The 15,324-nt window shown below is 47.3% G+C and overlaps 1 protein-coding gene across 3 annotated transcripts in view; it reads left to right on the plus strand.

Moving 5' to 3' along the window:
• The window catches only part of Auts2 (activator of transcription and developmental regulator AUTS2), a 1,103,484-nt gene that overhangs the window by 1,004,729 nt on the left and 83,431 nt on the right, over nt 1–15,324 (plus strand). For all 3 annotated transcript variants that reach the window (XM_057763815.1, XM_057763817.1, XM_057763816.1), the window contains exon 6: nt 4,847–4,898. In XM_057763815.1, the coding sequence (XP_057619798.1) occupies nt 4,847–4,898 (52 nt within the window). The remainder of the gene's footprint in view (nt 1–4,846; nt 4,899–15,324) is intronic.

The following is a 15,324-nucleotide window of genomic DNA, read 5'->3' on the forward strand; positions in this document are numbered from 1 at the left end:
GCGCCCCCGCGGGGCCGACCGGGCGCCAGGGCGGAGAGGAGGGGCGGCGAGGGGCGGGGCGCGCGGGGCGGGACGGAGGAGGGGCGGTGGCACCGGCTGGCGGCTCCGGCTGGGCGCGCCGAGAAGTCCCGCTCCGAGAGCCGCGAGCGCCTGGAGTAAGGCGCGCTCGGTACAATCCGGGGAGCGAAGTCCAGAGCGCCAGAGCAAGGGCGGGAGAAAGGGGTGTCCCCGCGTCGCCACCAGGGACCCCTTTCCCTGCCACGATCCAGCCCCGGGTAGCCGGTGGCGCTGGCGGCGTGCCGCCGATGGAGTTCACTTGAGCCGGGAACAGGCGGGAGAGGCAGGCCGGAGCAGAGCTAGTCCGCGCCCCGCATCAGCTTCAACCACAGCTCTCCGCACCGCACGCGGGAGACACCCGCGGCCGATCGCCGCCCCCGGAGCGTCTCGGTGCCACGCCGCGGCGGACCCAGAACCCATCAGATCAGCCCGCGGCGCTGCCGTGCAGGCGGCACCCGCTGTCGGCGAGCCTGAGGCGGCCGCCGGGGAGCAGCTTTCGCCGCTGCCGCCGAACGCCCTCCTCCTCCCTCTCCCTCCTCCCTCCCTCCGCACATGGTCTCCTTTGTCCTGTCGCCGCCGCAGCCGCCTCGATCTTAGCTACGCGCGCCACGGCGGCGGCTCCTGGGCCGCTGCTCTTCAGCTCTATCAGGTCCCCAGGGCGCACCAAGTTGAGCCCTTGGTCTGAGCCAGCCGGTCCCCCGCGCGCCCCGCAGGAGCCACCCGGAGAGCGCGCGGGCCGGGCCCCCTCCCCATCTCCCTGCCACCCGCCCTGGACTTGGCTGCGTTGGATGTGCGCGCGCGGCGCTGACTCCCGGCTGCCACGGAGGAGCCGGGTGCTGCTGCTGCTGCGGCCGCGGCCGCTGCTGTTGTTGCGGCTCCGGTTCGGATTTGGTTCGTGTGCCTCGGCTTTGAGACTTTGGAGAGGAATTAGCGAAACACACAGACTTGTGGACCTAGCCGGGCCGGCTGGAGTTGGGCGTTTTCTTTGCTGTGGGTTTTGGTTGCTCTCTCCGGGTAGTGGTGTGTGGTAATCCAGCCGGAGGGAACCCGGCGGAGGATCCAAACCATGAACTTGGGGTTGACAAGACCGCGGAACCCCTGGCGACCAGGTAACGTTGTCCCCGCACCCCTGGGGGGGTGGGGTGGGACGACTCAATTGCTCGCCGCCTGCGGTTGCGGGGGAGGAGGCAGGGGTCGAGGGGTCTTTTGTTGCGGCCGCCGCCGGGCCAGGGTGGTAACAGGGGCGGGCTGCTGGCGTCTGGCGGGCCCGGCCTCCCTCCCCCACCCCTCCCCCGCTCCCCTTTGTACTTTCCTGGCTCCCTTCACCCGCTGGGCTCGGCCGGTGAGCCACGAGCGCCTGCCCGGGAAGCCCTGGCGGATAGAGACGATCCCACCTCCGGGGAGGGGACCCATGTTTGCCCAGTGAGATCCACTAGACCCCAAGCTGGAATGCCTGCGTCCGCTTGGGCTAGGAAGGGCTCCCTGGCGCGGTGCTGCCTGCTGACGGGTCACTGTCCCCCCTCACTGATCTCCGGGTCCCCGCCCTCCTTCTTGTGCGCACGCGGAGCCCGAGGAAGCGAAGAGCCTGGCTGGTGCAGGAACTCACCGGCGCTTAAGTTTCCAAGAGGATTGTCTTGACTGCTCCCGAAGTCCTTACTGTTGGTGCGGCTTTGGAGGGCCGCCTCGGTGATCCGAGTTTTAAGGGGATCCGGGTGCAGCTCCAGACGTTTGGGACCCACCCGTGTGTGCGGGCGGTTTTTATTTCTTTATTTTTATTAATTTTCCTTATTAGCCAACCTGCTTGACTTAACTTTTCTTTCCACGCCAGCTACAGCTTCTAGAGCATAGCAAGTATTGATATAAAGGCAAATAACACCCATATACCTTCCCGGAAAATGCCCTACAGAGCTTGTTTCTCTGGGAATTGTAGACACAGCCTCTAAGTGTATAAAGCCCATCAAAGTCAAGACGAGGAAACGAAATGGCAACGGAAACATTAAAATGTGAGCAGCTAAAGGTACTGGGTGCTGGAGAGATGAGGGAAGACACCCGGTGCGCCTGCCGCTAGATTCACCGCACCTGCATTAGTCGTTGTGAATTTAAAAAGAAAAAAGAAAAACTGACTAGGGAAATGATCCAAGTCGTAGAGGGAAATGTACTTTTTTTCTTTTAAAAGTAACAAAATGAACACGTCTCCACGATTAAGGAGCCAAGGAACCCAGCGATTTGTCCAAACGATTTATTTTTTAAAAAAGTACATGTTTATGTATTTGGAGGGTATATGACGAGGTCAGAGGACAACTTTCAGGAATCCGTTATCTCCTTCCTTCTTTATGTGGGTGCAGTGATCGAATTGAGGTCGGCAGATTTGGCAACAAACACATTTACCTGCTGAGACATCACACCCACTCTGCACAAATGATTTTTAAAAGCGTGGAAGGAAAGAAAGTTCCTTGAAGAAGGAGCTATGGGAAATTTGCACCTATCAAGACTTTGCCTAGGGAGCTCCCGAGGAATTTGGATGAAGGTGGTCCACGAGGCCAGATGGGAGAACAAGGGACCAGAAGGACTTTTTCCCCAAGCCACCTAGACATGTGCACCTTTGGTGTTTTTGCTTTTACAAAGGAGGCCTTTTCTGAGACATCTCCGTAATACAAGGCTCGAGAGACAATTCAGCATTTTGTGGCGGATATCAGTAAATTGAAGGGTTCAAAAAGCTTCCATTAGAAGACATTGCTCTGAGCGTCCTGAATATCCATCGGACATGTTTCCTGGATGCTGGTCACAGCAGCATCAGGTCCTCAGGGTCACTTGGCTATCTACTTGAGAGTATACTCAGCGCTGGCCCCGTGGTGCTCACAAAGGGGGCCGAATCACAGGGGCTGTCACCTACAGCCTAACCCTGCCCTGGCTTCCATACCCAGAGCTACTGAAAATGCAACCCAGCTATGCTTTTTGCCGTTTTGGAAGAGCAGTAATTTTAAAAAAGGAAAAAAAAACAAACCTATTTATGTATACCATTAGTCTCACTGTACCAGAAAACCCCCAATTTTCCGAGTGACATTTTAGTTTTGTAAAATAATTGAAGAGACAGGGTGTTGCTTGTGTGTGCATGTGTGTAGTTTTTTTTTCTTTCAAAAAACTCCATTTTAGTTTTGAAGCCATGACTCGCTAATGAGCATTCTAAAAGCAATTAACAGCGTTTTCAGAATGAGGAAAACTCTTTGAATTGCTAGATTTTAAACGGGAAAGCTCACAAGTGTAGACATCGCTTTACTGTGTGGGTATAGTAACACCTCTCGTGCAGCAGAGAAATCCCGTGCTTTGTCAGACTCACACGTCTCTGTGTGCCGTGCGGATCTCTTGGACTGTTTGGTGCTGAACACCCTCCCGAAGACTTTCTCTGTGGCTCATTTTTATGAAATACTACTATAACGTAATATAATTTCATTTAGTGTTTCTTACGATGTGAGGAAAGCTGCGTCTGTATTTCATTCTTCCTACAAAAGTACAGGGTGGAATCTCTGTATGGTTTTTCACAAGTGAATGCGATTGGATACTTGTTTTGTACAATTTTGCCCTTGATCCTATTAATCCTCTGAACCCACCCCTGCAGCAGGAAGATTAGAATTAAAATAAATGAGAACCAGCCATAATAAAAAATAGGTTAGGTCTTTTTATATCCCTGGCCTTGTGAACTGGAACATTTCCCTCAGTTATACACAGAAATATTTCGTCTCCATCAATGTAGCATTGAAAGACTACATAGAATATCTTCTTTGTCCCCCAAAGCCAGTCCAGGTTTCCTCGCCCCTGTCCCCCATATTTCTTTCTTATATTTATTGAACATTCTGTGCCTTGCTTGGTCAAATTTATGCATTTCTGTATAAAACATGAAAGATAAGAGTTTTCTCATTAGGGTTATAAGTCAAACACAGTATAAATGTAGGTGGGCCTTGACGTTTCCAAGGGGTATCTTCAAATCAGAACAGTGAACTTGCTTAATTTTACCTTTTTTTCTAAGTCCTAGAAATAAGCAGTAAATCGTCAACATTACCACCTCCTCCACGAAACCAACATTAGTATATGTTTGAAATTGTCTTTCATCTTGCTATTTAAACAAGCTATTGACTTCCCTCATGCCAGTGTAATAATTAGCAGACATGATCTCTGGAAAACATAAAAAGGAAGTAACCCTGGTGGCATAGTGGCCAGGTTTTAAACAGGGTCAACCCTCATCTGAAACACTGAGGTTGGCCTGGTTACTGTGAGAAACCCTAAACATCGGGGTCATCAAAACACCTTCAAAAACAAATTAATTTCTGGGTATAATGGTTGACACTTTAGTGAGGAAAAGCTTAATGTCCAAAAAAATACAGATTTCTAATTTGTAGAAGAAAATCGAAAAACAGAAAATCCAGTGACAAAAAAAAAAAAAAAAACACCAAAAAGCTATTTTCAAAATAATGATCTGTCAACGGAATTGGTAAATCATTTGTGAATTAACTAAATTGCCTTGTGGACCATTTCATAGAAATATGTTTTGCACCGATAATATGTCTAATAAGGACACGTTTTGAAAATCAGATTTTTTTTCTTTCCCCCAATAAATAGCTGCACTGCACGCCTTTCTCCCGCGGTCGACCAGCACCACCACATGGAGGATTTGGGGAAATTACGGGCTCTTATATTTTCCTAAAATATTGTCAATTGATTTAAAATCATAGCAACCCAGGATGCTGTGGGTGATGGTCTTTGCTGACAGTCTTCACGCCTTCTTGTTTTTCAGGCATCAGATGCTAGCTCCGAAAAACTCTTCAACACTGTTCTTATAAACAAAGGTAAGACACCCCCCCCTTTATTATTCTAAATGATGGCTTTAAAATAAATATGCATCTCATTGCCATTGTCTGAGAAGAAGGAGATAAGGAAAATCCATCCATGTGATCTTTTTGTCTTCACGTTTTGTGCTTTGGTGAGCTGTGGAATCTGGATGTTTTTGAGATGAGGGAGGGAAAGTTCACTTTGAAAGAATTTACTGATTCCTTGTTTAAATTGATCGGTGGTGTTAATTTCATGTGGGCAGCTGCAACAGAGGAGAATGTTTTTACAATGTCTTGATTGCTGGTTATCAACTTCCGGCAGTTGGAGCATTATAAATAGTACATGTGGCCCTCAGACGGTAATAACCAGCGGAGGTATTTAGTATACACGGCATCATAGCCATAAGCCAACCTTTCTGCTCTGGGCTCTCTGTAAAGTTAATAAATGTGCAAGAGGGCAGAATTAAATTACGCACTTCCCCATTTATTTCTTGCAAACCTCAGTCTAAAGAGTAAGAGAGGCTAATGATGCCGAGATGCATCTGGGGAAGACTCACCCTAAATAACTGCCGGTAGGTTTCTTAGTAGTCTTTATTTGCAGAAGTGTCTTTAGCCACAATGAAATTTAGGGGAGTCTCCTTGCACTGGCTTCCATAGTGCAACACTGAGTGATGCAAGGGACAGCAATCCACCTTCCCCTTCCAGCTATAGAACCTGACTTAGGGGCTTGCAGGATAATTATTGCTAAATAATAGCTAAATAAAGATGTACTGGCCTGTGGTAATCTCTGTATCACTAAGATGTTTGGGAGTGCTGGACCTGCACTGGATCAGGAGTTAGGTGTCCATGGGGTGAAATGGGAGACCATTTCAGCAGTTTATTTCATTTTTAAAATTTTTAATTTTTGTTCTTTTTGCTTACTAGTTAGTAAGAGGTCTGTGTATAGTTAATTTGTGCTCTCCTATTATTTTGAAATTGAACCTACCTTGATTTTTAAACAGTACATTATATTTGAAGTTGTCCCCAGGGCCTGTGTGCTTAGAACTTTGCTGGGACTCTCAGAATTAATGTCATATTGAATATGATCTTGAATTTTAATTGCATGATATGATTCCAGCTTTATATTTCATCATATTTTTAATGACCTGAGAAGTTCGTATAAATTTGTTATTCATAATTCTAAAAGCCCAGTGAAAGCTGATGTGGGTTCCACAGCACATCTCCCTCAATGGTAGGAGCATATGATTGCTTTCTGATCGTGTTATTGAGAGGGAAGAATTAGTGGGCCTTAGAGGTGTCCTTGATTTAAAGTAAAAGGAAAGGTAACAGGAGAGGGAACTGAGGCAGGGCAGGTCACTCACTACCCAAAGCAGTTTGTATGATTCCCCGGCCTTCCCAACCCTGGCACACACACCTCCTGTCACCCTGTCACCTGGGACAGGGTTTTTTTTTTGTTTTTGTTTTTGTTTTTTTGTTTTTTTTGCTAAGTTGCTATGGCCCTTTCTAAGCTCTGGGTTTGGCTCTAATTGCAACTTGAGGAGGAAAACCCAGATTGATGGCTGAGCCCCTTCTCTCTCTCTCTCCTTCCTGTCTCTTCTCTCTCTTTCCCATCCCACCCCCAGCCCTGAGTTTCCAGTCCGGCACTTCCCGTGTTCTTATTTGTGTTTGCTTCCACTGAGTGATGTGTGGTGTCTATTTGGCAGTGCACAGCCATGCCCCTGACCGGGTGCCTTTCTTCTGAGCTGCTTTTCTGAGAGAAGTGAGGGGTGATTTCAGTTGCCTTGAAAGGATTAAGGTTTCTTTGTGTATACTAAAATCAACACAGGCTTTTCTCCTAAGCTTTGCTTGGGAAACGTACACAAATAAGCATTTTAGTTGATGACGGATTATTCCTTGGCCCCTTATTTCCATCAAAATGGCCTTCCTCTCCTCCCCTGGAGTTTCCCCTTAATGCCTTATGCTAATTTCCCTTGGTAGCATGAATGACAAGCTCCCGAATCGAATCGGTGTGCAAGTACAGGTGTTGCTGAAGTAGGCAGAATACCTGGTACTCAACCCCTTCTCCCTGGAGAAGGAGACTGAGGGATGTGGGGATCTCAAACAACTTAGCAGTTTTCAAATTGCTAAATATCAGGAATACAATCATCCCCCCCCCCAAAAAAAAAAAACCCAAAAGATCACTGTGTAGAATTGATGTCGATAACTCCTGGGAGACAGGTGCAGTGAGCGTCGCTAGGCACATGTGGTTTGGTGTCTGCTTTTACTCCTGGTAGTAGCAGCCGTGTTACTGGATATATGGCGGACAGGTCCTTCAGGGTCATCTTCTCTCGCATCAAGTTCAAGTAAATATGAAAAGCCGGCTTGCTTACCTAAAAGTCAGTCAGGTCTCTCTGTGTGTATATGTACATATGTACACACACACACACAGTGTTTTACAGCATTGCAAGAAAGGACAGGTTTACACCAGGTAACAGACACAGCAGGGACATTCTTAAAGGCCTTCTCTTACTGAATACATTAACAAGGGTGTTAGGGAGTCCCACATTGGCACTCTTCAGGGTCATGTTCAAAGCCACATATCACCCCCTCTTCTCCACAGGAGCCTGGCAGTCTTCTGGTCTCAAAGTAGTAGGCTTAGCTGGAAAGGTTATGCCTCCAAGCCTGGTGGTCTGGTGGGTGTGCGGATTTGGTCCATAAAATTTCACTGTTGGAGGGCAGTGGTAAGCTCACTGGCTGATTGGGCCAGGGACTCTGGAGTTGGCAGCTTTGGTGTTGGCCTGCTCAGCTTCGAGACAGAGCCCCGGGCTGTAACAGCAAGGGGCCCTGGCTCAAGTCCATCCCTCTGCTTGTGTGCTTGAACAAGCCATTTAGCCTCTGCAGGTCAGAGTTTTCAATCCCACGTAAATCTAGTTCTGGGCCAGCATCTCCAGTTGGGATAAAACCGTTAATTGGCGAAGGGCATGGGTCGGAACAGACAGGGGGATGATGAATATGTTTTCTGGAACTTACCAATTGATTTTTGTTGGAGTGTTCCTGTGTTGTAGACTCAATCCAATTCAGTGGAGTAAGACCCCACATAGGTGTTCCAAAATGTTGCTTCTTTTGATGCCTTTTATTTCCAGTTTTACAAGTTAATCAGGTGGCGTGTGCTTGCTTATATACAGAGCATAACCAGTGAGAAGGAGCCTTTCAATAGAGACGTGGAGCCCGAGCCTACAAATTGGAAGGATTATTACTGTAGACTTAAAAAAAAAATAGCTCAGCTGGGCGGTGGTGGCGCTCGCCTTTAATCCCTGCACTCGGGAGGCAGAGGCAGGTGGATCTCTGTGAGTTCAAGGCCAGCCTGGTCTACAAGAGCTAGTTCCAGGACAGGAACCAAAAGCTATGGAGAAACCCTGGCTCGAAAATAAAAAAAAACAAAAAACAAAAAACAAAAAAAACCTCAACTTTAATCAAGGTCATAGTTGTCTTATCTAATCTCAGTGTGTTTAAATGTTTACAGGATGTTCATGTGAATTTTATGAATCCTTCTGTCTTTGTGATTCAACCATCTGCCAAAGGAAAAAATGAGTTTTCCCATTGAGACAGAAGCAGAGAGAGACTGACTTACTTATTGCCCCTGTGCTGTGAGCTGAACAGCTATGGGAGCAGTAGATTCTGTAACTCCCCAACTTCTGGAGCACATTGTACTTAAAAAGGAGCTTCTGTGAGTAGGGGGACGGCTTAGTAGGGAAAGTTCTTGCTTTGCAAGCATGAGGACCTGAATTAGAATCCCCAGAACCCTTGTTTAAAAGCTAGATATGATGACCCAACTCCTGCTGTCCTAGCAGTGGGGAGGCAGAGGCAGGAAGATCCTTGGGGTCAGCCTAACCTACTTGGAAGCTTTCAGGCAGAGAGATCCTGCCTCAAAAAAAAAAAAAAAAAAGTAGAGGCCTGTGAGATGACTCAGTGGGTAAAAGCACTTTTCACTCAGGTGTAGCAGTCTGAATTCAGTGCCTTGAACCCATGTAAGGCTGGTAGTAGAGACCCAATTCCATAAAGTGGTCCCCTGCCCTTCACACAGTTGCTACGTTTGGCACACCCACATGTGCTCAAAAGCACACTAACAATAACAACAGCAACAACAATAGGGTGGATACAGATTGAGGAAGACGCCTGATACCAGCTTTTAAGTTTACACACACACACAAATTCACACAAAAGAATTTTGTAATTGATTCATAGTGGCCAATATTTATTATGTTTTGTTTGTTTGTTTGATTTTTGGAGTTAGTTTTTCTGTATAGCCCTGACTATCCTGAAGCTTGCTCTGTAGACCAGGCTGGCCTCGAACTCACAGAGATCTGTCTGCCTCTACCTTCCAAGTGCTGGGATTAAAGGAATATACCACCACTACCTATTAATAGTAATAACTATTACTATTACTTTATTTGGTTTGTCAAGACAGGGTTTCTCTGTATAATAGCCCTGGCTGTCCTGGAACTCACTTTGTAGACCAGGCTGCCCCTCCTTTAGGATTTACTTTTTATTTTTAATTATTTATCTGTGGATGGGTTTATGCACATGGATACAGTGCTCAAAGAGGCCAGAAGAGGGCATCGAATCGCCTGTAGCTGGAGTTTCAGGTGATTTTGAGCTGCCCAAGGTGGGTTCTGGGAATCAGATCCTCTGAAGAGCAGGATGCAGTCAACTGTTGAGCCATCTCTCCTTTTCCTGTTATCCTTTCTCACTTCCCATAGCTCCTCCTCCGCAGTTTGGCCTCCTGGGTGTGTAAGCTGGTGCACACACATCCAACCTGCCAAGAGGATTAACCTCATCCCAAGCCCTTCAGTCTCTGTAGAGCAGAGCCTCCTGGAGAAGGCAAGGAAGGAGAAGTGATGACTCCTGTCTGCTTCCAGCCTGGTTGCGGGGCCTGTCTCAGCTAGGAGAGGAGGACCTGCCGCCTCCTTTCACCTCACAGTCCCTCTCTCAGGACTCCTCCTGAAGCCAAGGCAGGCTGCAGGGAGAACATGCAAGAAGTGTATTTGACTGACACACACACACACACACACACACCTTTGTACCTTCTTTATTAACTTCTCCTGGGCTCACGTGGATAAATGTCTACACTCGATAGGGCACCAACAATTGACCAGAGTAATGAATGATTCACCAAGGTCCTACTTGGTGAACTAATTAGTTCATTGGCCTTACTTACAAAACAAAGATGAGGGATTATTTGCTGAAATGTCTGTGACCCTCGAGCAGCTACATCACCACAAAATCCCACCTCATCATGGATGACGATGGAGTCCCCCAATCCTCCATGATCCCTTGTGGCTGAAGGGAGTGATGGCTAAATCCCTGGATGAGGTCCTTTGACCCTCCTAGCCTCCTACTAAGGCTATTAACTGCTCGGCTGACAATTACCAAAAGACCTAGCTACCACTGTATATTGTTCCCCCTCAGTAAGTTGCCATGACTACCAGGCGAGGTAAGCACTGCTCCAAACTGGATGTGGGATGATCCTGTTATGCCCAGAGGTGTTTTGTTTTTTCTTCCTTTCTTTTTTTTTTTAAAGTCAAAATACAGCAGTCCCACAGTGGAGACTTAGATCCTGTTAGGGAATATCCCCGGAGCTAGTTTGAAGAGGAGCTGTAACTCTCTAAGGGTGTCTGTGATGGGGGTGGTGGGGAACAATCTTGAGAGGGTAGAGGCCTCCTAATCCCATGGTGAGCATGGCTTGACCTCAGGAAAGTGAAGGATCAGTGTTCCACCACCCACCAGCTAGGCAGAATCCTGCTTCCTCTCCAGCACCAAATGTGGGGAATTCTCATGGGCGTCCCAGATGGAACACTTGATCACCTTGAACTCTACAAGGCCTCAGCATACTGACTAGAGGCACACCCTTTTCTGGGGTTGTTGGAAATAGGATTTCCAGGGGGACACAGTCAAGAGTGGTCCCTGTAGTGGTTTAAATGAGAACTGCCTCTATTTTAAAACCTGATCTCCAGTTGGTGGCAATGTTTGAGAGGTATGGGGTCGTGGCCTTTGAGATTAAAAGCCTCATGCCACTTCTAGCTTGGGCTGTCTTGTTTCGAGCTTGCGGTAAAGGATGATGTGACCTCTCAACATCCTGCTTCAGCCACCATGCTTGCTCCTTGCAGCTAGGCCTCTTCACCAACATGGCTCTCATCCTTCTAGAACCCTAAACCCAAATAAACTTTTCTCCAAGCCGCCTTGGTCACGGTGTTTAGCATAGCAACAGGAAAGTGACTGATACAGGTTTGTTAAATGATTTTAGTGGTTTGCTTTGATCAACATCAGAGACAGCCTCTGGGATCTAAGATGAGACTCAAACATACCTCTGAGGCTGGGGGTGTGGCTTGATGGGTGTGTGCTTACCTAGTATGAGGTGAACCCTGCTTTCCATGCATGGCTCTGCATAAGCTAGTTGTGGCTCATACCTGGAATCTCAGCACCCTAGAGGTGGTAGAGACAGGAGGGCCAGAAATCCGAGATCATCCTCTGCAATATAATGAGTTATAAAATGAGACCAGAACCAACCAGAGGTCCTGTCTCCAAAATAGAGAAACTAAGGTATTGCAAGCAACTTCATAGTAAGTTTCTAATAGCAACAGTGTTCTCTGTATTTGTTAGTTGAAGGAAGAGGATTCTTTGAATAAAAAAAGGCAACATTGTGTCTTGAGTAAAGTCCCTCCCCTAAAGTAGTTACACACTAAAAAACAATACAGTTGATTGTGGAGTAGCTTAAGGAGGGAAATGTGATTTAAAACTTAATACCTCTTTATCATGGACACAGGAGCCCATGTTACCACCCCTTGGGGTGTCTTGGGTTTAGAGTAAGAAAGACTGTCATGTCAATTTCAAACCTGATGGGTGTCACAGTAAACTGAGCCAAGTTTAGTCTCTGCAAATGAGTTCTGTTTTTATCGACTCTGAAATCCCAGATAAGGAGAAGGTAGAATATTCATTTTTTTAATTTTTTCCCTTGGGGGGAGTGTGTGTGTGTGTGTGTGTGTGTGTGTGTGTGTGCTGTTTTAGAGCTGGCTTTCTTGGGGTTTTTAGAGATAGAAATGTCTTACATGTGGAGAATTAAATAGTGTTGAAGGGTAATTGGTGCTTGATGTGAGACAAAGGAGTTAGAAGTAGTTCGTTCTTCTCCCACCCCAAACCACAAATAGCACGCAATCAGGCCCCTTTTGTCATGGAAATTGGCCTTCCTGTGGAAGTCTGACTCTCGCGTACAGAAGCTCTTGTATAGAATTATTCCTAGAGAATTCTGGGAAACAGATGCCTGCCTTGTCCTGCTAGTGTAAAATTACAAGCGGGAGACCAGAAATATTCCACGTGGGGAGAAAGTGCTTCTCTCTGGATACACAAGTGTGTACGCACGTGTAGAAGCCAGATGCCTTCTTTGCCGGGTGTCTTCCCTTTCCATTCTCCACCATATTGTGTGAGATTGGCTTTCTCACCGGCCCTGGAGCTCACAGATTAGGCTAGGTGGCTGGGGCCCCTCTCCTGTCTTCATCTTCCTAGGGCTGGGATGAATAACTTTTAAATGGGTGCTGAGCACCAAACTCAGGTCCTCATACAGCCACCTCCCCAGCCTTCTTACTCAATCAATACATTTATCCAGCCACTGCCCCCTGGCCCTCTGAGGGACTTGTGGGTGGGCAGGAAGAGGAAATAGAGGCAGGAGTTAGATCCCACCACAAGCATTTAGTTGTAAGTCATTGAGAGCATCTAAGGTGGTATTTGAAGGTCCAACATTGGCCACCCTGCCACCTTGCAAAAGGAAGAAGGCCAGCTCCTCAGATCATGCATGTCCCCGTGACCACTCAAGAACCTGTTACTATGCAATACATTGTATGTCTATGGATATAGAGTCCAGAAATCGATGTTCAGTATTTTTCCCAGTTGCTCTCCACCTTTTGTTTTGAGACGAAATCTCTCAGTGAGTCTGGCTGCGGCTGCACCGACTGGCCAGTAAGTCCCAGGGATCCACCCATCTGTCTCCCCAGGGCTAATTACGGAGAGCTTCACCGTACTTCAGTGTAGGTGCTGGGGATCAGAACTCTGCACTTGTTGTGTGGCAAGCACCTTACCAGCTGGGTCATTTCCCCAGCCCGTAGCAGATTCTTTTCATGAGCGTTCAGACACTCTGTGTTTTGTTTCTGAGCCCGCTAGAAAGCTCTTCACTTCCTCTATTGGTCAGTTCCTGCATCCTCTCTCTGAAATAGTTTCCTTTACACCCGGCAGAAAAGCTTGACAGCTCCTCAGCCCTCTTCAGCCCATTCATGGGTATGGGTATGCAGTGTTTTTCCTGTAGACACTGGTCTAGTGTCTGGTTCCCTGGCAGAGGAAGGCAATCACAGCAGGCCAGTGTGATAGCAATGATGGCTATTAAAACACCAAGTCTGTGTTGCAGACAGGCACCGAAAGGTGTTGAAGACCAAAGCCTCCTTCTTTAGTGAAGCTTCCTAACACTTCTTCCAGCCCCAGGCGTGGCTTCCTTCCTCCAGGAAAGCCTGTGGGATATCCCATGCTTCTGGGTCCTTCCTCCAGGAAAGCCTGTGGGCTATCCCATGCTTCTGGATAATTTCTAGTTTCTGACATCTACAGGGGGGAGAAAAACACGTTGTTTTCTCCCAAAAATGTATGTTTATTTAACTAGGTTTCTTTTCTGCTCCACAATCTGGATTCCATTCAGTCAGTTACCACTCCAATTAACTAACAATTATTTAACATTAACAGTAATTACAGACGCCAGTTAAGCGCCTACAGATGTCAACTGTTAGCCTTGTACCTAATCACTCAATGAAACGGAGAAAGTTCAACAAACATCAATTAGCCCAGCAATTAGTATGAGTTAGCAAAGAGCGCGTTATCATGTGTGTGCTGATTCCATTTATTTTCTTTTGGCAGTAAAATACACACGCGTATACACACGCACACACACATGCGGTGAGTCCCTCAGATAAGATAAAAACTATTGTTTTACAGCTTACGTAAGAACCGTTGCCTGGCCTGGGCCTAAGTCAGAGTGTTCTACCCTGGAATTTATTTAGCAAACAAAATTGGTCTCGATGTCTCTAAGAACCCAGTGCCGCTCAGGCTTCGGAAGCAACTTTGGCGAGCTAGGAATCCGGTAAATATACTGTGAAAGAAAATGCTAGAAGACGTCAGTGGAGAAAATGATAGATTCACACTTGAGCTGGCTGCTCTCTGTGCATCACAGATTTCTCCCCAATTTATTCCTGAACCTGCAACAGAGAGAGTACAGCGGTGATCTTATTAATTTTATGGTGCCTGAACCTTTCACTCAGCTGTCTTTAGTTAGCCTGGAGTGAACATCAAGCCACTTTTATCTCCTTGTGCTGGTCTATGCTTTGAAAAGTAGGGGCAGTTCTTGTTGGAAGAGAATTTAATTCTCGAATCCACCAGGGAAAACCTGGTCCTGAATTCTCAGTCTTTCAGTTGGTATGTACCTGCGTTTTGTGTGTGTGTGTGTGTGCATGTGTGTGTGGAGGGGCGGGACATGAGTACCATATCTTTGAGAGTGTCATCATATGTGTGACCGCCTTAGGTGTCAGTTCAGTGTTTGCCACCCTCTTTGTTTGAGACAGGGTCTCTTGTTTGTCACCTCGGCCATCCAGCTAGTTACTCACGTGCTTTCAGGGATTCTCCCGTCTCTGTCTCCTTTCTCACCCACAGGGGCCCTGGGATTATAGACACATGCTACCACATCTAGCTTTACAGGAGTTCTGGGGATCCAAAATCAGGTCCTCATACTTGCCAGACAATCATTTTACCCACCCAGTCATATCTCCAGTCCCACCTTGTTTGGGTTTTTTTCTTTTCGCTTTTCTGTTTGTTTGGTTTTGTTTTTTGAGTCATGGTCTCTCACTAGTGCCGTGGGCTAGTACTATAGTACTGTTGCAGATAGGCTATATCTATCCCAGTTGATCCCAAAGACCCTGCTGTCTGTACCCCACCAGTGCTATCAGTGCTTGATTACAAGCCTGTGCCATCATGCCTAGCCCCCCTCCCCCTTTAAGGGTTCAGGAGCTTAAACTCAGCTCTTGATACTTTGAGACAGCATTTTACCAACTGAGTCAGCCCTCCAGTCCAGCTCTCCCTTTTTCTGTGACTCCTCCTGAGCCCCTCCAGCCCCCGAGGTGACTCCCAAGGATTAACTCAGTCTTGCTGGATTTACCGGGAGACCGCATTCCCATGACGGAGTGTTTGGATATCCTAAGGGGCTGCCTCTCCTCCTGGAAATGACTTCCCACAAGCCCCTGAAGCCTGCAGATAGGAGTGGAAGAAGCTGGTCCCCTGTGTCACACTCTCCTGGGACTCTATGGGTCTAATGTAGCAAAACTTTCCGTTTGGGCAAACCTCCCAATGCCACCCAGATCTTGTTCTGAGCTCCCCTTTACTC

Source organism: Chionomys nivalis, chromosome 3 (assembly GCF_950005125.1).
Source record: "Chionomys nivalis chromosome 3, mChiNiv1.1, whole genome shotgun sequence".
NCBI lineage: Eukaryota > Metazoa > Chordata > Mammalia > Rodentia > Cricetidae > Chionomys > Chionomys nivalis.